Here is a 25,122-nt window from a genome sequence, read left to right on the forward strand (position 1 = left end):
TTGTGTTGAATAATTGTGGCGATCCGACTGGATCCACCATTGTAGACGTGTGATGGAAGTTATTCCAGTAACTCGTGGTGAGGATGTGAGGTTTGATGTGACCTGCATCTGTATAACCTGTAGGACAACTGAAGTATTTGATGGTATCTGTCTCGCAGGGCTACAGACGACGAGGTTGGGCATGTACATCGAGGACCGGGTGAATAAGTACTTGAAGAGGCAGAACCACCCTGAGGCCGGGGAGGTGTTTGTACGGGTGGTGGCTAGCTCCGACAAAAATGTTGAAATCAAACCTGGCATGAAATCTAGGTAAGGAAGGACTGCAGCTGCTCCAACAGTGAAATGGCCCCTTATCAGTACTTTTTAAACCAGTTTATTGAACATGTTGAGAAAGCTGTTCATTGAGGATTATTCTAATAAAGTTGTCTTCCAAGAGTTGCTCCAATATGTTTTTCATCTTCAGTTTGCTCCTTTGTTCATGCACCTTGGTTGGAAAGCGATGGCGCGGTAGTGTTCTTGATAGTGCTGAGGAGATTCTGTGGCAGAAGGCGTCTACACCGTTAATGATGAGTGACGTTCCATGTGGTTGTGGATGTGGAGATTTCTCCCTTACTAGTAAAAGCACTATATAAATGTTTAGTTCACTAATGAATTGATTAACTGTGTTTGTCTCCCCAGGTTTGTGGACTCGGGTGAAATGCAGGAGACCTTCCCTTACAGAACCAAAGCACTTTTTGCATTTGAGGAGATTGACGGTGTGGACGTGTGTTTCTTCGGTATGCACGTCCAGGAGTACGGTTCCGAGTGCGCCTTCCCCAACACCAGGTAAACACTTTATAACGTAGTAATAACACAACATAAAACACTTCTTAACAGTAATACACTCGTTCCCAACACCAGGTAACTGACACTTCAGAACGAGGATGATAATATAAACTCAGCAAAAAAAGAAACATCCTCTCACTGTCAACTGTGTTTATTTTCAGCAAACTTAACGTGTAAATATTTGTATGAACATAACCAGATTCAACAACTGAGACATAAACTGAACAAGTTTCACAGACATGTGACTAACAGAAATGGAATAATGTGTCCCTGAACAAAGGGGGGGGTCAAAAGTAAAAGTCAGTATCTGTTGTGGCCACCAGCTGCATTAAGCACTGCAGTGCATCTCCTCCTCATGGACTGCACCAGATTTGCCAGTTATTGCTGTGAGATGTTACCCCACTCTTCCACCAAGGCACCTGCAAGTTCCCGGACATTTCTGGGGGGAATGGCCCTAGCCCTCACCCTACGGTCCAACAGGTCCCAGATGTTCTCAATCGGATTGCGATCCGGGCTCTTTGCTGGCCACGGCAGAACACTGACATTCCTGTCTTGCAGGAAATCACACACAGAACGATCAGTATGGCTGGTGGCATTGTCATGCTGGAGGGTCATGTCAGGATGAGCCTGCAGGAAGGGTACCACATGAGGGAGGAGGATGTCTTCCCTGTAATGCACAGCGTTGTGATTGCCTACAATGACAACAATCTCAGTCCGATGACGCTGTGACACATCGCCCCAGACCTTGAAGGACCCTCCACCTCCAAATCGATTTCGCTCCAGAGTACAGGCCTCGGTGTAACGCTCATTCCTTTGACAATAAACGCTAATCTGACCATCACCCCTGGTGAAACAGACACCGTCGCTGTCTGGTCCAGGGTTTGTGCCCATAGACGACGTTGTTGCTGGTGATGTCTGGTGAGGACCTGCCTTACAACAGGCCTACAAGCCCTCAGTCCAGCCTCTCTCAGCCTATTGCGGAAAGTCAGAGCACTGATGGAGGGATTGTGCGTTCCTGGTGTAACTCAGGCAGTTGCTTTTGCCATCCTGTACCTGTCCCGCAGGTGTGATGTTCGGATGTACCGATCCTGTGCAGGTGTTGTTACACGTGGTCTGCCACTGTGAGGACGGTCAGCTGTCCGTCCTGTCTCCCTGTAGCGCCGTCTTAGGCGTCTGACAGTACAGACATTGCAATTTATTGCCCTGGCCACATCTGCAGTCCTCATGCCTTCTTGCAGCATGCCTAAGGCACGTTAACGCAGATGAGCAGGAACCCTGGGCATCTTTCTTTTGGTGTTTTCAGAGTCAGTAGAAAGGCCTCTATAGTGTCCTAAGTTTTCATAACTGTGACCTTAATTGCCTACCGTATGTAAGCTGTTAGTGTCTTAACGACCGTTCCACAGGTGCATGTTCATTAATTGTTTATGGTTCATTGAACAAGCATGGGAAACAGTGTTTAAACCCTTTACAATAAAGATCTGTGAAGTTATTGGTATTTTTACTAATTATCTTTGAAAGACGGGGTCCTGATAAACTCAGCAGAAACATCCCTTTATGAAGTATTATTTTAAAGAGTAGCGTAATGACCTCTTCCGAACAGTAGCCTACATACTGGACTATTGGAAGACTTAAGAGTGGAAGGCTTGAGATTCTATGCAAGGTGGGCCATCTTAGCGATAAAACACCTGGTTAACCAGGTTAGCTATAGTTGTCAGTGAAACAGGCCTGGTTAACCAGGTTAGCTATAGTTGTCAGTGTAACAGGCCTAGTTAACCAGGTTAGCTATAGTTGTCAGTGTAACAGGCCTGGTTAACCAGGTTAGCTATAGTTGTCAGTGTAACAGGCCTGGTTAACCAGGTTAGCTATAGTTGTCAGTGTAACAGGCCTGGCTAACCAGGTTAGCTATAGTTGTCAGTGTAACAGGCCTGGCTAACCAGCTATAGTTGTCAGTGTAACAGGTCTGGTTAACCAGGTTAGCTATAGTTGTCAGTGTAACACACCTAGTGTCTTCTTCTCTCCAGACGGGTTTACATATCGTATCTGGACAGTATTCACTTCTTCAAGCCCCGGGCGTTGAGGACGGCAGTCTACCATGAGATCTTGATAGGGTACCTGGAGTACGTTAAGAAACTGGGGTAGGTTTTCAATACCGGTGACCACACTTCCATTCAATCATTACACTGCTTTTCCAGGCTGGTTTCCTGTACACAGATTAAGCCTAGTCCTGGACTAAAAAGCTATTTCAGTGGAGAATATCATGCTTTTTAGTCCAGGACTAGGCCTCATTTATGTCTGTAAAACCGTTAGTGTGTCCAGGCAGGTTTAGGAATAGCTAAATCTTGCAAACTAATTTTGAAATAATTTCTTAAAAATAATATTACCAAATTATATTTGTCTCAGTACCTTGAAATGCATGACGTTGAACCTAAAAGCTGTCCTCTCCATCCCTGGTCCCATGCAGCTATGTGTATGGTCATATCTGGGCGTGCCCCCCCAGTGAAGGGGACGACTACATCTTCCACTGCCACCCGCAGGACCAGAAGATCCCCAAGCCCAAGAGGCTGCAGGAGTGGTACAGGAAGATGCTGGAGAAGGCCTTTGCAGAGAGGATCCTCCATGATTTCAAGGTGAGACATGAAGGGGACCTTGGCTGTGTTCATTAGGCACCAAACAGAAGGCAAAGGATTGGAACTCGGAGGGACTCATCTGGAATTGGTACAATAAGAAATAGTATTTTTAAGTGGCTTCTGTCTTAGGCCCATGTTTACTTTTCTTATTAAATGCTGTTTTGAGTGTGGCATTATCCCACACCATAAGCCCCATCTGTGCAGTCCAAGTAACAGGCGTCTTTTCTCCAGGACATCTTCAAGCAGGCCACGGAGGACCGTATTACCAGTGCCAACGAGATGCCCTACTTCGAAGGGGACTTCTGGCCCAACGTGCTGGAGGAGAGCATCAAGGAGCTGGAGCAGGAGGAGGAGGAGAGGAAGAAGGAAGAGAATGTGGCCTCCTGTGAGACCCCCGAGGTAAGATGGAGTGCTTTGTACGATGGAGGGGTGAACCCAATCCGACCCCTAGACACCATGTCCTATGAATTTGTAGAGGTCCCGGAGGATTTCATTGGTATAAGCAGTACTGTGAAAACGTCTACCTATCAGAGGAGAGGGCAGATGACGGTGTCTGTCCTCCTGTCTTTCGACAGCCACTTGGTCAATGCATGTCACAGACCTATTCTTCTTTTTCCATTTATTTATGTCCATGTGTCCTCCATCGCCTCTGTTAACAGCTCTTTGACCCCCCTCTCATATCAGCACACTGCTGACAGCAAAAACGCCAAGAAGAAGAACAACAAGAAGACCAATAAAAACAAGAGCAGCGTGAGCCGAGCCAATAAGAAGAAGCCTGGCATGCCCAATGTAGCCAACGACCTGTCCCAGAAGCTCTACTCCACCCTGGAGAAACACAAGGAGGTAGATGTCACTCACTCCACCCACTCATATAACATACACTGTAAAGCCCCGTTACCTTCCTCATCTCTCACTCCTTTAGTTGATCACAGTTTTGTAAGGACTTCTGTGGTCACAGTATCTGTAGAGGCTCAGATCCAACACTAACATAACACTTAGAATGAAGCCATGCATTGAATTTGCATTCTAACTGGTGTACTAGTGAGGATATTGAAACACAACCACTTCTAGCTTGTGACTTCCTGTCCTCTCTTTTGTCTGATAATCTGACTCATGTCTCCCTCTCTACCTCCCTCTCCACCCTCTCCCTCAGGTGTTCTTTGTGATCCACCTGCACGCGGGACCCTCGGTCAACACCCTCCCCCCTATCATGGATCCAGACCCCCTGCTGACCTGCGACCTGATGGACGGCCGCGACGCCTTCCTCACCCTAGCCCGGGACAAGCACTGGGAGTTCAGCTCTCTGCGGAGGTGCAAGTGGAGCACCATGTGTATGTTGGTGGAGCTGCACAACCAGGGCCAGGACCGCTTCGTCTACACCTGCAACGAGTGTAAACACCACGTGGAGACGCGCTGGCACTGCACCGTCTGTGAGGTAAGCCAGGGGGTGATGGTGCTGATTCATCACACATACACCAACACACGCTCCGACAGCATGTAATACATGGATATTGTCAATTCACTTTTTTAAACTGGAAGCAAAGGAAGTATTTTATTGTATGTTTATTTCACTTAAAAAGTGTGCTCTTGCAAGATCATCGATAAATTGTCAAATGATTTTAAAGGTCTAATGCAGCCGTTTTTATCTCTATCATATCTTTTCTGGGTAACAATGAATTACCTTAATGTGATGGTTTCAATATAAATGGTCAAAAAAGAAGCTTAGCAAAGATACATTTCTCAAGTAGGATTTTTGCTCTGACTATCTGGGAGTGGCTTGGGTGGCGAGGGTGAAAATGAGCTGTTATTGGCCCGAGAGGTTTGGAATGGTTTTTCTTATTGATCTATTAACCAGGCGTTAAATGAGTTATGTCACCATGGAAGGCCAAAACTCCATCCCACCAAAACAGGCAGAAATGTCAGGTCGTCTTTTCAAACCGCTCTTACACTAAAAGGGCCGTTATCCTAATTTGAACAATTTCACAGTTTTATTCCAACCTCCTAATGTGGAAATCCATAAAACACAGGAAAATCACCTTTTTGACATTTTGTGATTAAACGTCATCACATTTGTAACAAGTTGGTGCAGGTATGTGTGTGTGGGGCTGGGAGTGTGTAACCATAGAAACATTATGAGTGGAACTGTGATATGTGGTGTTTTCTCTCTCGCAGGACTTTGACCTATGCATCAACTGCTACGCTGCCAAGGGCCACGAGCACAAGATGGTTAAGTGGGGCCTCGGGCTGGACGACGACAGCAACGGAGCGGGCGGTGCCGGGGGCGAGGCCTCCCAGAGTCCGCAAGAATCCCGCCGCCTCTCCATCCAACGCTGCATCCAGTCCCTGGTCCACGCCTGTCAGTGCCGCAACGCCAACTGCTCGCTGCCCTCCTGCCAGAAGATGAAGCGCGTGGTGCAGCACACCAAAGGTTGCAAGAGGAAGACCAACGGCGGCTGCCCCGTGTGCAAGCAGCTCATCGCCCTGTGCTGCTACCACGCCAAACACTGCCAGGAGAACAAGTGTCCTGTGCCCTTCTGTCTGAACATCAAGCACAAGCTGAGGCAGCAGCAGCTCCAGCACCGCTTACAACAGGCTCAGATGATGAGGAGAAGAATGGCCACTATGGCCGGGCGTGGAATGGCACCTCAGAGCCTGCCGTCGCCACCTACCTCAGCCACCCCCGGCACCCCCACCTCGGGCGGACAGACCCCCCAGCACACCCACCCACACCCCCCAGGCCTCCTTACCCATCAGCCAGCCCCAGCAGCAGCCGCCCCCCAACGTGACAGCTGGCATGGCCCAGCAACAACCCGGCTTTCCCAACAACGGGCGCACCAGCCAGCCGCCAACGCCGGTTCCACAAGGGGGAAAGCCGGGTCCCCAGTCTTCCCCCCTACATCAGGTGCAGTCGCCCCTGCCCAACATACCCAACATGACCCCCCCAACAACAACAGATTCCCCAACAACAACAACCGCCCCCGCTGGCCGCTCTGAAGATGGCCCGGCACATAGAGATGGTGGCCAAGGCCAAGCAGCAGCAGCAGCAGCAACAACAGAACTACAACATGAACATGCCCAACGGTGTGCCCATGAACCACCCCCGCATGGTGGGGCCTATGCAAGGCCAGATGGGGCCAGGGCAGATGCAGCAGATGATGGGGCCCCGGGGCCCCCAAGTGATGCAGGCCATGCAGCAGGGCCAGTGGGGCCCCCAGGGGGGGATGCAGCAGAACCCCCTCCAGAACCCCCAAGCGGTCCAACAACAGCAGCAAGGCCTACCCCAGCAAGGTGGCCCCATGGCCCCCCAACAGGCTCAGGGAAACTCCACTCAGTTGATGCAGCAGCGGCCCATGATGCAGCAGCAGCCCGGCCTTCAGATGCCCGGGGGGGTCCACATGCCCCCCCAGGGTCCTCCTCAGCAGCAGAGCATGACGCCACAGCAACAAGGGGGCATGCCCCGGGGCATCCCGGGAAACATCGCCCCCAATGCCCTGCAGGACCTCCTGAGGACCCTCAAGTCGCCCAGCTCTCCCCAGCAGCAGCAGCAGGTGCTCAACATCCTCAAGTCCAACCCCCACCTCATGGCCGCCTTCATCAAGCAGCGCACAGCCAAGTACCAGGCAAGCCAACTACCGGGCCAGCAGCAGCAGCAGAACCCCCAACAACAACAGCAGAACCCCCAGGCGATCCTGGGAGGCCAAGCTGGGATGCAGGCCATGGCTGCTGCCATGCAGGCCGGGGCAGTGCAGCAGAGGCCAGGGGTGGGCATGCCCCCCCAGCAGCAGCAGCCTGGCCCTCAGCAGGTTGGTGTCCCCCAGGGTATGGCCGCCATGGGCCCACAGGGACAACAGCTGATGAACGCCGCCGCACACAACGGCAACCCCCAGCTCTACCGCAGGCAGCTGCTCCGGATGCAACAGATGCAGCAGCAGCAGCAGCAGCAGCAGCAGCAACAACAACAACAACAACAGCAACAACAACAACAACAGCAAGGAGCCATGCCCCAGGGCCTTCCAAGCCAGTTCCCCCAGCAGCAGGGAGGAGCAGCCAGCTACTCCCAGCTCCGCATGCAGCAGCAGAGGGCCATGCAGCTCCCCCCCATGGCCCAGATGGGGCAGCCCGGCATGGGCATGGACGGGCCCCAGGCCCAGAACCTCCTCCAGCAGAGGATGCTCCAGCAGCAACAGCAGATGCTAAAGCAGCAGATGGGCTCTCCAGCCCAGGCCAACTCCATGAGCCCCCAGCCCCACATGCTCCAAGGACAGCCTCAGGGAGGAGCTCACCTGCCTGGCCAGGCGATGGGCAACGTCCTGGGCAATCAGGTTAGGTCTCCAGCCCCGGTGCAGTCGCCCCACCCTCCCGCACAGCAGCCCCCACATTCCAGCCCCTCCCCCCGGATACAGCCCCATCCCTCACCCCAGCACACCAACCTCCACTCCGGTTCACCCCACCCCAGTCTGGGCGGCCTCATGCCAGGCTCCATGGACCAGGGACACATGGGCACGCCCGAGCAGAGCGCCATGCTCCCGCAGCTCAACACGCCCAGCCGTGGCAGGCTTAGCAATGACTTGAATATGGTGGGCGACACCACAGGAGACACACTCGAGAAGTTTGTTGAAGGATTGTAGCATTTTGTGACGAGACTTGTTTGGTTTTCTCGGTTTTCCACAAATAACTTTTTGTACTGACTGCTATGTAAAGAGATGAGGCCTAAGGACTGTGAACCTTTCCTTAAACCAAGGGACTGCTATTTCTTCCAACAAAACGGAGGAATTTGAATAATTATTGCTGTTTAAAGAGGAGAATGGGGGGGGGAAACACATATTTTGGGGTTCAGACCAGCCATGAAAATAATGTTGTTTTAATTTGTATTATTATTTGTTTTATGTCTCTGGTATGTACTTTAATGACACCTTCTCAAAACGAGTCTTTCATTTTATTTTTCAATGTTTTTATTTTGTACCTTTGCAAAAAAAATCATAGCGTTTTTGTGTTGAGAAGATTGTAACATAATTTTGTCTGAACTTTTTGTGCCAGGTTTTGCATCTTTGCTCCCTCTTCATTCCTGGCTAATTTATTATTATAATGTACCATTTTTTCAAAAAAGGGCACATGCCTTTAGGTGAGACTTATTTACTTTCCGTACTGCAGAAGAGTCCTTGTGGGATATTAACGTATTTGTATAGAGCTAGGAACTATCGCACACCCAAACACCACGTTCAGGTGTGAACAACTGACTCTCTCAAATGCTCCTTCATCCACAGCTGCCGGAATGTTCGTTTTCTACTGGCTTGGAACCAGTATTTCTGTCCTCCAGATGTTGGACATCTTTGTTTCTTTGTTTATCCTTCAATCTGAAGTCTTGATTCCCCCCCCCCCGGGCTTAACTGTGGCGTGGGGTGTACCTTTTGGACTGCTTGCTGATTTGTGATTGGAGAGTGTTCTGTGCATCTTTTTTTCCTCTTGCATTAAACTTGAATTGAGGTGAAACTGTTCACTGTTGTAAATCATGCAGGTTGACAATGTAAATATGCAGAAAAAGAATGAATCACTGTACAAACTGATTAAAAATGACTCATTTCGTACTTATATACCATATTGTTAAATAAACTGTGTGCAAACAGACAACAATGGTGTTTGTATATTTGACATGTATTGTGTGCATGGCGATGGTGCAACTTTCTGTACTTCAGCATCATGTAACGGTTTACCAAAACATGACTTGATTACTTACAGCAAAACGTGCCATATTGGTGGTTGCAGACATACTGTAAAATAATTGATTGCTGCACAGTTAACCCCTAACAGTATACACAACAATGACCTTCAATCAAAGGTAAATATTGGGACGTTTGGAATTGACAACTTTAAACATGTTTTTCTGTCTTGCATTGTAGATTTGTCTTAATGCAAATGTAGCTTATAATATGCTGGGAATGGGGTTTTTCATTTGCACCAAAGTCTTCTGTCTAATTCCCGTATTTTCATTTTTTTAGCACATCTCTCTAAGCAGGCAATATGCTAGTAGCTTGAATTACGTAATCTTTGTGCGACTGTGAGAGGTCCTACTTGTGCTTGCGGTTGTCGCACATCTGTTTAACGTGTGTTGAATAGGTCAAACGACCTCTTGCTCTGTCAAAGATGTCTCGGTGCCTGAAATTGTTCAAATTCGCTTTGAGTTCTTCTCGAAGGGCCAACTCCAGACTCCTGTCTTCTGGACGAGGATTGGGTAGTAGGACTGTAGGACCATTCAGTGAAGGTAAGCCGCTCGCTAACGTTAGTTAGCTAGCTAAAGCATTGCAGTTATATGAGCTAACTAACGTGCTGACGTTATATTACACAAGATCACTCCCTGTCATATGCAACATGAACAAGTCGACGACTGGAATGCGGTGTTTATTGACAAATGTGCCATCCAACTATTTTTGTTTGAGCTAGCTAGCATATTTTGATATTTGGCATCTGGTGAATGAATTGCATATGTGACCGGACCATTGTATATAAATATGGGGACAGTTGCATGTCTGCCCCGTACCGCAACACAGACGACCAGTATCTTTACCAAGGATAATCAAATCAAATGTATAAGGATGTATCCTTGGCCTAACCTACTATATTGTAAACTTGCATTCATGTTGCATCAGATAAATCAAAGGCAAGGACGTTCTAAAAGCGAACCATGACCACTGACACTCAATGCGTTTGAATATTCAATATGATGATTGCATGACCTCGCACCCCACCTATCCCCTCCTGTCAACAGATGCCCATGTCAGGCAGCAGCAGAAACATTGGTCCAGAAGTGGCATGTGGAACCCCAGCCACCCAGGCCTTGGTCTCACCCAGTGTTCCTACTACAGCACCAAGGAAGCTGAGAGAGTCCCTCAGGATACAGACAAGGATCTAGAAGCTGAGAAAGCTCCTGCGACAGAGAAGGTTGAAGAAGTAGAGAATATTCAAGAGGCAGAGGATAAAGCTCCTGAAGAAGAACCCCTGCACACAATCATCCAAGACACAGAGAATGTCCAAGGTGATATGTTTTCTGACCTCAGACCTGTTAGCTAACATTCTCAGTTTTGTGCTATAACAATTGAAACTTCAACATCACTAGCCAGTGATTGTCATAGTATTATGATTTGGCAACATTAATGGACACTGGATAGTTGTATGTATATATACTTTAGTCCACATCCTGTGTCCTTAGCATGCTAAACTAATGAAGTTAACAGTTTTCAATCTGATTTGTCCAGGCACCTTTTCCAAGCATGAGTTCCAGGCTGAGACCAAGAAACTCTTGGACATTGTTGCTAGATCTCTGTACTCTGAGAAGGAGGTGAGGGAAGGTCTGACCAGTCACAGCAACTTGAACTGATTGAATGTATATAAATGACTAACTGATGGACCAGTGATAATGTGCTTGCTGTATCTAGCTAGGTATTTCAGGAACCTTACGCTAAGATATTCTGTGTTTTTAACCTTTTCCATCCTGACCCATTGCTTAGGTGTTCATCCGTGAGCTGATCTCCAATGGCAGTGACGCCCTGGAGAAGCTGCGCCACAAGCTGATAACGGGAGGGGGAGACACAGCCCCCATGGAGATCCACCTACAGACGGACCAGGCCAAGGGCACCTTCACCATCCAGGTACGCCCAAACCAGGACGAGGGAGTAGGGTGGCTGTGGTAACTGCTAACATGCTTTAAAGAGTTTATTTACATTTTTATCCTATCTTTCTTATAATTATTTTTGTCATGAATCATCGTCAAATGCTTATTTGATTGACTTAAAATGCACATAATCAATGACTTAAATGTAAATGTAAATGTAGATGTTTCTGTTAATTTCAAAGTTCTGAAAAGCACATTCTGCCACCTGGTGGATGAAACAGAACTTGCACAGTTATAGAACTTGCACAGTTATAAAACTTGCTGGCTGTAGTTCTGACAGCTGGCTGTAGTTCCAAAGATAGGAGGAATGTATTACCAAATGGTCCTTTGCTCTTGGTGATGGCTTAACAGCAGCGTATTTATCATAATATACCTTCCTCTTTTAGGATACAGGAGTTGGGATGAACCAAGAGGAGCTGGTGGCCAACCTGGGGACTATCGCTCGTTCTGGATCCAAGGTAAACCTAGCTCCCTTATCTTTGTTACATCTCTTACATTTCCCCATTATCTACCTTCCCATTTCATTCATGTTTTAATTCCAATGACTTGAGGAATATTGAAAAAATCAATTATGGGCCTGTGATAATACCAGTATTACAATATTCATTCCATGGCAAAAATGAAAACACGAAGCAGGCAAGTCTTTGGTCCTTTTAAAAACCTGCTGTATGTAAAATATTGTGCCTTAGTTTGTAAAATAATGACATGACTCTGGATGACAGCGTACTGTTTGTTTCCAACAGTAGGGCTGTTTTCATAAAGAAATGAAATTCAATTTGTGGATTGTTTCTTTGCCACGTTACTAACGAGTGGTCCCCATCTCTGTAACGATCTCTGGTATCGTCCCTCCCCAAATTCATTGTTATCTATCTATTACCTACCTCATCCCCATACTGTTTATATTTATTTACTTTTCTGCTCTTTTGCACACCAGTATCTCTACCTGTACATGACCATCTGATCATTTATCACTCCAGTGTTAATCTGCAAAATTGTAATTATCCGCCTACCTCCTCATGCCTTTTGCACACAATGTATATAGACTCTCTTTTTCTTTCTACTGTGTTGTTGAGTTGTTTATTGTTTACTCCATGTGTAACAGTGTGTTGTTGTCTGTTCACACTGCTATGCTTTATCTTGGCCAGGTCACAGTTGTAAATGAGAACTTGTTCTCAAATAGCCTACCTGGTTAAATAAAGGTGAAATAAAAAAATAAAAAAAAATATACAATCTCATTCAATTACAATGTCAGGGCCTAAGCTTTCTCCTTTCATCAATTTGCTCACATTTGTTGGTGTCTCTTTTCCATTCAATTCACATTTGACCCCTGCTTCCTCTTTCTATCCCCCATCCCTCCTTCCTAGGCTTTCCTGGATTCCCTGCAGAGCCAGGCGGAGGCCAGCAGCTCTATCATTGGTCAGTTTGGTGTGGGCTTCTACTCTGCCTTCATGGTGGCTGACCGTGTGGATGTCTACTCTCAGTCAGCCGAGCCCAGCAGCCCCGGATACAAGTGGTCCTCTGATGGGTAGGAGAGGAGGGCGGGATGGAGAGGGGAGGAATTTGATCAGTGTGAAAAGAGGAAGGGATGGTAAGAAAGAGGAGGATGAAGAGGGAGAGAGAAGGATGAAGAGGGAGAGAGAAGGATGAAGAGGGAGAGAGAAGGATGGAGAGGGAGAGAGAAGGATGGAGAGGGAGAGAGAAGGATGGAGAGGGAGAGAGAAGGATGGAGAGGGAGAGAGAAGGATGGAGAGGGAGAGAGAAGGATGGGAGAGAGAAGGATGGGAGGAGAGAGAAGGATGAAGGATGGAGAGGGAGGAGAGAAGGATGAAGAGGGAGAGAGAAGGATGGAGAGGGAGAGAGAAGGATGGAGAGGGAGAGAGAAGGATGGAGAGGGAGAGAGAAGGATGGAGAGGGAGAGAGAAGGATGGAGAGGGAGAGAGAAGGATGGAGAGGGAGAGAGAAGGATGGAGAGGGAGAGAGAAGGATGGAGAGGGAGAGAGAAGGATGGAGAGGGAGAGAAGGATGGAGAGGGAGAGAGAGGAGAGGAGAGAGAAGGATGGAGAGGGAGAGAGAAGGATGGAGAGGGAGAGAGAAGGATGGAGAGGGAGAGAGAAGGATGGAGAGGGAGAGAGAAGGATGGAGAGGGAGAGGAAGGATGGAGAGGGAGAGGGAAGGATGGAGAGGGAGAGGGAAGGATGGAGAGGGAGAGGGAAGGATGGAGAGGGAGAGGGAAGGATGGAGAGGGAGAGAGGAAGGATGGAGAGGGAGAGGGAAGGATGGAGAGGGAGAGGGAAGGATGGAGAGGGAGAGGAAGGATGGAGAGGGAGAGGAAGGATGGAGACACAGGAGAAGAGGGGATGATGGAGAAAAGGATATGGACCACAGTGTGTGATCTCTGTGCTCTCCAGGTCTGGAGTGTTTGATGTAAAGATATGGAGACAGTGTGGATCTCTGTGAGAGGGAAGGATGGAGTGTTTGATGAGAGGGAAGGAAAGATATAGACCACAGTGTGGATCTCTGTGAGGTCTGGAGTGTGGAGGGAGGAGGAAGGATGGAGAGGGAGAGGGAAGGATGGAGAGGGAGAGGGAAGGATGGAGAGGGAGAGGGAAGATATAGATGGAGAGGGAGAGGGAAGTGATGTGATCTCTGTGAGAGGGAAGGATCTGGAGTGTTTGATGTGGAGAGGGAAGGATGGATGGAGAGGGACAGATGTGATGGATGGAGAGGGAGAGGGAAGGATGGATGTGCTCCCCAGGTGGATGGAAGTGTTTGATGTAAAAGGATGGATGGAGACCACAGTGATGGAGAGGGAGAGGGAAGGATGGATGGAGAGGGAAGGATCTGATGCTCTCCAGGTGGATGGAGTGTTTGATGTAAAAGGATGGATGGAGACCACAGGATGGAGAGGGAGAGAGAAGGATGGAGAGGGAGAGAGAAGGATGAAGGATCTCTGTGCTCCCCAGGTGGAGAGGGAGGAGTGATGGAGATGTAAGAGAAGGATGGAGAGGGAGAGAGAAGGATGGTGAGGGAGAGAGAAGGATCTCCAGGTCTGGAAGGTGTTTGATGTAAAGGATGAGAGGGAGAGAGAAGGATGGAGAGGGAGACCACAGTGTGATGATCTCTGATGCTCCCCAGGTGGAGAGGGAGAGTGAAGGATGGAGAGGGAAACAGGATGGAGAGGTGACAGTGTGATGGATCGAGAATCGTGATGGTGAGGTATGGTAACACATTTGAATATGTTTGATGTAAAAGATATGGACCACAGTGTGTGATCTCTGTGCTCCCCAAGTCTGGAGTGTTTGATGTAAAACATATAGACCACAGTGTGTGATCTCTGTGCTCTCCAGGTCTGGAGTGTTTGATGTAAAAGATATAGACCACAGTGTGTGATCTCTGTGCTCTCCAGGTCTGGAGTGTTTGATGTAAAAGATATAGACCACAGTGTGTGATCTCTGTGCTCCCCAGGTCTGGAGTGTTTGATGTAAAAGATATAGACCACAGTGTGTGATCTCTGTGCTCTCCAGGTCTGGAGTGTTTGATGTAAAAGATATAGACCACAGTGTGTGATCTCTGTGCTCCCCAGGTCTGGAGTGTTTGATGTAAAGATATAGACCACAGTGTGTGATCTCTGTGCTCCCCAGGTCTGGAGTGTTTGATGTAAAGATATAGACCACAGTGTGTGATCTCTGTGCTCCCCAGGTCTGGAGTGTTTGAGATAGCTGAGGCAAGTGGGGTCAGACCAGGCACTAAGATAGTGCTGCACCTCAAGGATGACTGCAAGGAGTTCTCTGCTGAGGACAGAGTCAAAGGTATGGACCATACTAGACCCCTTTGATAACTGTTCTGTCTTTTATAGACATTCCACATATATAGTAGACATTCCACATGCATAATCGTTCCTGTAAGATTCATGTCAGAGTCTGTGTCAGGCTTGGAGGCTTGCTGCTTGTCCAGGCAGGACTAACAGATGTCATATGTTGTTGCAGAGGTGGTGACCAAATACAGCAACTTTGTCAGTTTCCCCGTCTTCCTGAATGGACGACGACTCAACACTCTCCAGGTGAGCACCTGGCCCACTCTTCTGGTTCTATCCACTTCTTACAGGGCTGAGATGGACCACTCTGATTGTTACGGCTTCATGTCCTTCATGGGGTTGTTGGTGAGGATTAGTTGACTTGCTGGACTTATCGATTAAGTGGCGTCCACATGGATTCTAATAGAGGGAATCAACTTATCTGGAAACAAAGTCAAGAGACAAACTGATTGATACATTAATTGGCCCTGACAACTTATTGGTTCTGAAAACTTGTTGGACTGATTCCCAGTTATTAGTCCTATTTTGTAGTGTGTGCCTGGCTGTCTGTGCTGGCTGTCTGTGTAACAGTGTATCCATCCGGTATATTAACGTCCCTCCCAGGCCCTGTGGATGATGGAACCCAGGTCCATCAGTGAGTGTGTACCTGCCTGCTCTGTGTGTAACAGTGTATCCATCCGGTATATTAACGTCCCTCCCAGGCCCTGTGGATGATGGAACCCAAGTCCATCAGTGAGTGGCAGCACGAGGAGTTCTACCGTTACGTGGCTCAGTCGTACGACAAGCCCCGTTACACACTGCACTACCGCGCTGACGCCCCCGTCAACATCCGCTCCATCTTCTACGTCCCAGATGTGGTGAGGAGAGGGGGGTCTTGGGGTTGGGAGCAGAGGGCTGGGGATGGAGGGTTAGGGGGCACTGAGGGGTAGGGGGCACCAAGGGTATGACTGGGGAGAGGAAGGGAGCAAAGATACTTGTTGAGGAAAAGAGAAACTAATAAGTGATGTTAAATGAGATCTTTCTGAGGTCAAGGCTCTGTGACAGTTGTAAATGTTGACGTCCCGGTATATCCCACGACTGCCTGTAATATTACTGTGTGTCAATGTGTGAGCAGAAGCCGTCCATGTTTGACGTGAGCAGAGAGATGGGCTCCAGTGTGGCTCTGTACAGCAGGAAGGTTCTCATCCAGACCAAGGCCACTGAAATCCTGCCCAAGTGGCTACGCTTCCTTAGAGGTCAGTCTTTACTCAGTACCTCCTCAGCTGTGCCCATCTTAATGTCTCCCTTCATCTGCCCTCTGGTGTGTTTCCTTGTCTCTCTTTCCGGATCCTTTGTTGATTATAAATGCTCGTGTTACAGTATAACAGTGTGTGTGTATTTGTGTATACAGGTGTGGTGGACAGTGAGGATATCCCATTGAACCTGAGCAGAGAGCTGCTGCAGGAGAGCACCCTCATCAGGTGAGACTGGAGCCCTACAACATCAGCTCTTTCCAGACAATGACACTGCTATGTCAAGTCTGTTGTACACATCACCCCTCTTTTAATACAGTGTCTTTCTACTCCTTCTCCCTTACATCCACGGCTCTTTCACTCCCTTTTATTCTCTCATGATCTCCGTTTTTCTCCCTGTCATGCTTTCCATCTCTCTCTCTCTCTACAGGAAGCTGAGGGACGTTCTACAGCAGCGTATCATCAAGTTCCTGATGGACCAGAGTAAGAAGGAACCTGAGAAATACGCCAAGTTCTTTGAGGACTATGGCCTGTTCATCAGGGAGGGTATCGTCACCACGCAGGAGCAGGACGTCAGGGTGAGACTGGGGGGCTGGGACAGGGGAGAGCAGGACGTCAGGGTGAGACTGGGGGGCTGGGACAGGGGAGAGCAGGACGTCAGGGTGAGACTGGGGGCTGGGACAGGGGAGAGCAGGACGTCAGGGTGAGACTGGGGGCTGGGACAGGGGAGAGCAGGACGTCAGGGTGAGACTGGGACAGGGGAGAGCAGGACGTCAGGGGGCTGGGACAGGGGAGAGCAGGACGTCAGGGTGAGACTGGGACAGGGGAGAGCTGGACGTCGGGGTGAGACTGGGACTGGGACAGGGGAGAGCAGGACGTCAGGGTGGACTGGGACAGGGGAGACTGGGGGCTGGGACAGGGGGAGAGGCAGGACTGGGTCACGGGTGAGACTGGGGGACTGGGACAGGGGAGAGCAGGACGTCAGGGTGAGACTGGGACAGGGGGGGGACGCTGGGACAGGGGAGAGCAGGACGTCAGGGTGAGACTGGGACAGGGGGTGAGACTGGGGGGCTGGGACAGGGGAGAGCAGGACGCAGGACGTCAGGGGGTGAGACTGGGGGGCTGGGACAGGGGAGAGCAGGACGACTGGGACAGGGGGTGAGACTCGGGGGGCTGGGACAGGGGAGAGCAGGACGTCAGGGTGAGACTGGGACAGGGGAGAGCAGGACGTCGGGGTGAGACTGGGACAGGGGAGAGCAGGACGTCGGGGTGAGACTGGGACAGGGGAGAGCAGGACGTCGGGGTGAGACTGGGACAGGGGGTGAGGACGTGGGGTGAGACTGGGACAGGGGGGAGAGCAGGACTGGGACAGGGCAGGAGTCGGGGTGAGGCTGGGACAGGGGAGAGCAGGACGAGGGTGAGGCTGGGACAGGGGGCTGGGACAGGGGTGAGCAGGACGTCAGGGTGAGACTGGGGGCTGGGACAGGGGAGAGCAGGACGTCAGGGTGAGACTGGGGGCTGGGACAGGGGAGAGCAGGGGTGAGACTGGGGTGAGACTGGGGGGCTGGGACAGGGGAGAGCAGGACGTCGGGGTGAGACTGGGACAGGGGAGAGCAGGACGTCGGGGGGGCTGGGACAGGGGAGAGCAGGACGTCGGGGTGAGGCTGGGACAGGGGGAGCAGGACGTCAGGGTGAGACTGGGGGCTGGGACAGGGGAGAGCAGGACGTCAGGGTGAGACTGGGGGCTGGGACAGGGGAGAGCAGGACGTCAGGGTGAGACTGGGGGCTGGGACAGGGGAGAGCAGGACGTCAGGGTGAGACTGGGGGCTGGGACAGGGGAGAGCAGGACGTCGGGGTGAGCTGGGGGCTGGGACAGGGAGGGTGAGACTGGGACAGGGGAAAGCTGGGGTGGAGGAATGGAGGTGTGAAGAATAGAAAAATGGTATGTCTGTAGGTTTTTTGGGGAAGGGAGCAAGAGGATCATGTCTTAGGAATCAGAAATGTGAATTATGTCAGTCATGTCCCACACTCATTATCACTCTGTCTCTCTCGCTGTCTTTGTACAGGAGGACATCGGCAAGCTGTTGAGGTTTGAGTCTTCAGTGCTACCCGCGGGCCAGCAGACCAACCTGAAGGAGTACGGCTCCCGTATGAAGGCCGGGACACGTAACATCTACTACCTGTGTGCCCCAAACCGACACCTGGCTGAACACTCCCCCTACTTTGAGGCCATGAAGCAGAAAGACATGGAGGTGAGTTGTTGTCAGATAGCCTGCTACCAGTTCTGTTGGCTGTCTTGCTAACTCCTATGAGCATTGTCATGTCAAACAACGACCACAGATCTGGGACCAGGCTAGTTTTCAGATGGGAATATAAGACAGAAGTGATGGTGGAGCATAATGTCTGTTACTTCATCAGTGGTGGGCAGGATTTCATCATTACTCCCTCTAGTTGTTGTCAGTCTGTTTTCTTTCTCTCCTTTTCTTCGTCTCCAGGTGCTGTTCTGCTATGAGCAGTTTGACGAGCTCACCCTCCTGCACCTCAGAGAGTTTGACAAGAAGAAGCTGATCTCTGTGGAAACAGACATTGTGGTGGACCACTACAAGGAGGAGAAGTATCAGGACAGCAAGCCTGGTAAGACCCATCTCTCTCTGACCATGTCACTGAATGCTGTATGCGGAATTTACATTCCAGGGGAAATCCCTGCTTCCACTCATGTCACATTTTCACCTGATCATGGATGTCAATAACCAGCTTTCCATCCAACCTGTTAATGCGAGTGAAGTTCGTCGGATAAAACATGTAATGGCAGGCCTGATGGAAACAGATGGAGGTTATGAAGAACTTCACTAGGACAGGGGAAAGCCCTCAGTTCATTAGGCTTCAGATGGAGGTTATGAAGAACTTCACTAGGACTGGGAAAGCCCTCAGTTCATTAGGCTTCAGATGGAGGTTATGAAGAACTTCACTAGGACTGGGGAAAGCCCTCAGTTCATTAGGCTTCAGATGGAGGTTATGAAGAACTTCACTAGGACTGGGGAAAGCCCTCAGTTCATTAGGTTTCAGATGGAGGTTATGAAGAACTTCACTAGGACTGGGGAAAGCCCTCAGTTCATTAGGTTTCAGATGGAGGTTATGAAGAACTTCACTAGGACTGGGAAAGCCCTCAGTTCATTAGGTTTCAGGTGGAGGTTATGAAGAACTTCACTAGGACTGGGGAAAGCCCTCAGTTCATTAGGCTTCAGATGGAGGTTATGAAGAACTTCACTAGGACAGGGGAAAGCCCTCAGTTCATTAGGTTTCAGATGGAGGTTATGAAGAACTTCACTAGGACTGGGGAAAGCCCTCAGTTCATTAGGTTTCAGATGGAGGTTATGAAGAACTTCACTAGGACAGGGGAAAGCCCTCAGTTCATTAGGTTTCAGATGGAGGTTATGAAGAACTTCACTAGGACTGGGGAAAGCCCTCAGTTCATTAGGCTTCAGATGGAGGTTATGAAGAACTTCACTAGGACAGGGGAAAGCCCTCAGTTCATTAGGCTTCAGATGGAGGTTATGAAGAACTTCACTAGGACTGGGGAAAGCCCTCAGTTCATTAGGTTTCAGATGGAGGTTATGAAGAACTTCACTAGGACTGGGGAAAGCCCTCAGTTCATTAGGCTTCAGGTGGAGGTTATGAAGAACTTCACTAGGACTGGGGAAAGCCCTCAGTTCATTAGGCTTCAGATGGAGGTTATGAAGAACTTCACTAGGACTGGGGAAAGCCCTCAGTTCATTAGGTTTCAGATGGAGGTTATGAAGAACTTCACTAGGACTGGGGAAAGCCCTCAGTTCATTAGGTTTCAGATGGAGGTTATGAAGAACTTCACAGGGTGGTGAAAGTGCACAGTGATCTTGATGCTCCTTTCCAATAAATCTCCTGGGTCTGATTCTGGTGACATGTTGATCGACACTTGGCTGCTGTTTGACGACAAAAAAAGTAATTTAGCTATTTTTCCCGTAATAATGTCATGTAGGCTACACCACCAGCACTGTATCTGCCAGCTGTTGACTGGAGCGCCCTGCCAACACCAGAGTGGACACGCTCTCTATTTAACATGTTGTGAGAAAACCATCAGTACTGTTGACAATAGAAACCCATTTAACTTTGTATTTTTTATTCAGTAAAAAAATGCAAAAGGTATTTTATGTACATTACATCATCACACACCGCCTTTTATCCCTACATGTGACTGATGAAAAAACATCTCTGGTGGGACAAATGCGCAGGTTTTTATGCAGATTCTGTCGCCAATTGGATGGAATCCTGGCTAATGGAAGACTAAGTGAAATTTGCCTCTTAGCCTCCAACCACAGAGCTAATCTAGGAGTTAACCTAGCTTCAGACAGCAATATGAAGTACTCTAAATCTCTGTGTGTTCTCTCCTGTGTCTATAGCCTCTGAGCGTCTGACAGAGGAGCAGGCTGAGGACCTGATCTCCTGGATGAGAAACAATCTGGGAAACAGAGTCACCAACATCAAGGTACTGTTACCCTACCATCACTATCTACACTAGTCACCAACATCAAGGTACTGTTACCCTACCATCACTATCTACACTAGTCACCAACATCAAGGTACTGTTACCCTACCATCACTATCTAGGCACCAACATCTAGGCACCAACATCAAGGTACTGTTACCCTACCATCACTATCTACACTAGTCACCAACATCAAGGTACTGTTACCCTACCATCACTATCTACACTAGTCACCAACATCAAGGTACTGTTACCCTACCATCACTATCTACACTAGGCACCAACATCAAGGTACTGTTACCCTACCATCACTATCTACACTAGTCACCAACATCAAGGTACTGTTACCCTACCATCACTATCTACACTAGTCACCAACATCAAGGTACTGTTACCCTACCATCACTATCTACACTAGTCACCAACATCAAGGTACTGTTACCCTACCATCACTATCTACACTAGTCACCAACATCAAGGTACTGTTATCACTATCTACCATCACTATCTACACTAGTCACCAACATCAAGGTACTGGTACCCTACCATCACTATCTACACTAGGCACCAACATCAAGGTACTGTTACCCTACCATCACTATCTACACTAGGCACCAACATCAAGGTACTGTTACCCTACCATCACTATCTACACTAGTCACCAACATTAAGGTACTGTTACCCTACCATCACTATCTACACTATTCAACATCAAGGTACTGTTACCCTACCATCACTATCTACACTATTCAACATCAAGGTACTGTTACCCTACCATCACTATCTACACTATTCAACATCAAGGTACTGTTACCCTCACCAACCATCACTATCTACACTAGTCACCAACATCAAGGTACTGTTACCCTACCATCACTATCTACACTAGTCACCAACATCAAGGTACTGTTACCCTACCATCACTATCTACACTAGTTCCATTACCCTGATCACTATAACCCAGTGGGGAACGGTCCAGGGCCTCTTCTGTGGTCTTGTGTGACTGATTTGATCCAGCCTATATATACAGTAACTACTGGCTAACTGGACTTTGGTACTGTATGTAAGAATCAGTCCATTTGTAAGGTTTCCTTTGTTTGTCTGTGACTGCTCATTCTTCACCTTTGACCCCCTGACCTCCAGGTGACTCCTCGTCTGGATACCCACCCAGCCATGATCACGGTGCTGGAGATGGGTGCCGCACGCCACTTCCTGCGTACCCAGCAGATGGCCCGCAGCACAGAGGAGAGGGCCCAGATACTGCAGCCCACCCTGGAGATCAACGCTGGGTACAGGAGGGGAATGGAGGGATGGAGGGGAGAGGGATCTCTAAATCGATGCATTTTATATGTGCAAATCCATAAGTTTCAAGTTTTATTTGTCACATGCACAAGTGAAATGCTTAACTTGTCAGCCCTTCCCAGCAACGCAGTATTCAATGTCAAAATAGTAGTGTGTTGATTTGTGCTTGTCTTCTGCTCTCCCTTTCCTCTGTAGTCATGACCTCATCAAGAAGATGCACTCACTGAAGGAGTCCGACTCTGCACTCGCACAACTGCTGCTGGAGCAGGTAGAGTACACGATCCTGGATCACGCGATCCTGGATCACGCGATCCTGGATCACACGATCCTGGATCACACGATCCTCCCTACACTTTGGGGTCTGAAGTCATATCAAGCTGGGACCAGGGTTTGGGCCCATTCCATTTACAGTGTAATTTTCAGTTTACTTCCTGAATTGTACTGAATTGAAATGGAATTTACCCTCAACACTGGTTGAGACACAAACACTATCAGCACTTGAAAAACATGGTAGTTAGATTCTCTGGAAATGGCGCTCTTCGGGACATTCATAGTTCTCTGAGCTTAATGGCAATCTGTTTTACTCTTATTTGTGTCAGTTTCATTCTCATACCTGTTGTGTTCGGACTCCTAGATGTCAAACTAAGATGAAGCCTTGAGACTGTGGTATTAGACCAGTCTTGCATGTGTCTCTAACCCCTTCTGATCCTTGACCTCAAGATCTACGACAACGCCATGATCGCAGCGGGCCTCAACGACGACCCCCGACCCATGATCGCCCGCCTTAACAACCTGCTGACCAGAGCGCTGGAGAAACACTGAGACGTCACGGCCGTCAACTGTAGGCCCTATACACTACAGTCACTGCCTGGTTTAACTCCCCATCTCCCCAACCAACTGTCCTACTGGTCAGGTCACTGTAGGCCCTGCATAGACACGTGACCTGGCTCTACATGCTGCAGATACTACCCCCATCAACAACACACGGCTCTGGTGGCCTTTCCACATTCAGGCCTGTCCATCTGTACCCCAGAAAAGTCCCTTCAATACCAACGGACTGTTGGAGGAGAGCAGGGAGGCTTCTGCCTGCTCAGAGACCTGAAAATGGAGTAGACGGACACGACTCAAGCTGTGGATGTGTGTGTTTCTCAGACTCTCCAGCAGTGTTGACTCATGTTGTGTGTGATGACGAGATATTTATCAGACTGTTCCATGAGCAGAGTGGAAACCCCAGATCTGAAGAATGGGTTAGGGCTTTGTAAAGTCGTATTGACATTGGGACTGGTGTAATGATTGTACACATGTCCATGACGTGCAGATTGACTAGATGACCGTTCAATACAATTGTTACTGTTGGCCCTCTTTTTTCTTCCTATTTTAGTTTTGTCATCTTAATTCAGGTTCCTAATTGTTTTTGTACCATTTTGTTTGTTACGTGATATTTTCCTCCCAGCTATTCCTCAGATATGATGGTTGGCAATCCCAATATTAGAGCCATAGATTCCTGTCCTTCAGATAATAGTATTCAAACTGACTGTAAAGACTTATTTTACAATTAGATGTGTTGCTGGGAGAAAGATGTACGAGATTGTATATTACCATCTGTGTGGAATTTGACAAATGTCTTAATTCGGTGCCCAAGTTATCCATCCAATATTATTAGTTATCCATCCAATATTATTAGTTATCCATCCAATATTATTAGTTATCCATCCAATATTATTAGTTATCCATCCAATTTTTTTGTACCTGTTAACAAAGGCTGACATCGAAGAAAGAGCGCGTCTAATACTCAGATTGTAAAGTATGATACTGATGTATTGTGAATAAAACCCATTTACTGAACCCTGTGGATTGACCTCTAGAGACCCGTTTATACCTGGTGCTAACATGCGTAATGCGTCCTGTAGTCAGGCACACGGTCGAGCTGGATGTCTCGTGTAAACAGATGTTTTATGCAACCATTTAAGGCTGGGACTCGATCCATTCCGTATTATAGCACACATTTTACAGGCCATTTCTGAATGAGTCACCATCTGCAGAGATGACCGTAAATGTGATATCTGTGGACGTAGAGGAAAATGCCTTTAAAAGCTGAATTGGTGGCTGTCCAGCCTGCTGCTCTATGGAGTGAATGTATCTAAAAATATCACACTCAAATAAGAGGGACCAGGAAAAATACATTTTAATACCATGTGTAGATGAGGCAAAGCTTCATCAGATGGTGATGGGATCTACACCCTTGCCGAAGCACTTTCTCAAAAAATGTCCATCCACTTTCTCAAGAAATGCTTCGGCAAGATTAAAACCTGTGACACCTCTTGTTTTTTCACATATTTAAAGGTAGTACACTGAACAAAAATATACACATGTAAAAAGTGTTGGTCCCATGTTTCATGAGCTGAGGTAAATAAAATCCCAGACATTCTCCATACACACAAAAGCTTATTTCTTTCAAATTTTGTGCACATTTGTTTATGTCCCTGTTAGTGAGCATTTCTCCTTTGCCAAGATCAGGGCAGCCCAACCCTCTTCCTGAGGATCTACTGTCCTGTGGGTTTTCAGCCCAACCCTCTTCCTGGAGTTCTACCGTCCTGTGGGTTTTCAGCCCAACCCTCTTCCTGGAGTTCTACCGTCCTGTGGGTTTTCAGCCCAACCCTCTTCCTGGAGATCTACTGTCCTGTGGGTTTTCAGCCCAACCCTCTTCCTGGAGATCTACTGTCCTGTGGGTTTTCAGCCCAACCCTCTTCCTGGAGATCTACTGTCCTGTGGGTTTTCAGCCCAACCCTCTTCCTGGAGATCTACTGTCCTGTGGGTTTTCAGCCCAACCCTCTTCCTGGAGATCTATTGTCCTGTGGGTTTTCAACCTAACCCTCTTCAAGGAGATCTACTGTCCTGTGGGTTTTCAGTACAACCCTCTTCCTGGAGATCTACTGTTCTGTGGGTTTTCAGTCCAACTCTCTTCCTGCAGATCTACGGTCCTGTGGGTTTTCAGTCTAACCCTAGTTTAACACACCTGATTCTACTAATTAGCTGCTCAAAAGACCTTAACGAGCTGAATCAGATGTGCTAAATTAGGGTTGGACTGAAAACCTCCTGGAAGAGGGTTGGGCAGCCCTGGCCTAGATAATCCA

At 48.5% G+C, this 25,122-nt stretch overlaps 2 protein-coding genes across 2 annotated transcripts in view; both read left to right on the top strand.

Annotated features, from left to right (window-relative positions):
• Window positions 1-9,080, top strand: part of LOC123999415 (CREB-binding protein-like) — an 85,058-nt gene extending 75,978 nt beyond the window's left edge. The window contains 10 exon segments of the mRNA XM_046305193.1: window positions 159-309; window positions 679-825; window positions 2,847-2,960; window positions 3,287-3,452; window positions 3,684-3,851; window positions 4,137-4,295; window positions 4,606-4,887; window positions 5,625-6,170; window positions 6,172-6,375; window positions 6,377-9,080. Coding sequence (XP_046161149.1) covers window positions 159-309; window positions 679-825; window positions 2,847-2,960; window positions 3,287-3,452; window positions 3,684-3,851; window positions 4,137-4,295; window positions 4,606-4,887; window positions 5,625-6,170; window positions 6,172-6,375; window positions 6,377-8,080 — 3,641 coding nt within the window. The 3' untranslated portion in view covers window positions 8,081-9,080.
• Window positions 9,081-9,513: 433 nt separating this feature from the next.
• trap1 (TNF receptor-associated protein 1) lies at window positions 9,514-23,303 on the top strand. Its single transcript, XM_046305194.1, has 18 exons — window positions 9,514-9,711; window positions 10,216-10,482; window positions 10,703-10,785; window positions 10,955-11,095; window positions 11,505-11,576; window positions 12,483-12,643; window positions 14,818-14,927; window positions 15,105-15,178; window positions 15,634-15,789; window positions 16,047-16,167; window positions 16,323-16,392; window positions 16,595-16,742; window positions 18,231-18,416; window positions 18,660-18,798; window positions 20,601-20,686; window positions 21,830-21,975; window positions 22,184-22,256; window positions 22,709-23,303. The coding sequence occupies exons 1-18, from the start codon at window positions 9,594-9,596 to the stop codon at window positions 22,808-22,810; spliced, it is 2,253 nt and encodes a 750-aa protein (XP_046161150.1). The 5' UTR covers window positions 9,514-9,593; the 3' UTR covers window positions 22,811-23,303.
• The last annotated feature ends 1,819 nt before the right edge of the window (window positions 23,304-25,122 follow it).

Source organism: Oncorhynchus gorbuscha, linkage group LG16 (assembly GCF_021184085.1).
Source record: "Oncorhynchus gorbuscha isolate QuinsamMale2020 ecotype Even-year linkage group LG16, OgorEven_v1.0, whole genome shotgun sequence".
Classification (NCBI taxonomy): Eukaryota; Metazoa; Chordata; class Actinopteri; order Salmoniformes; family Salmonidae; genus Oncorhynchus; species Oncorhynchus gorbuscha.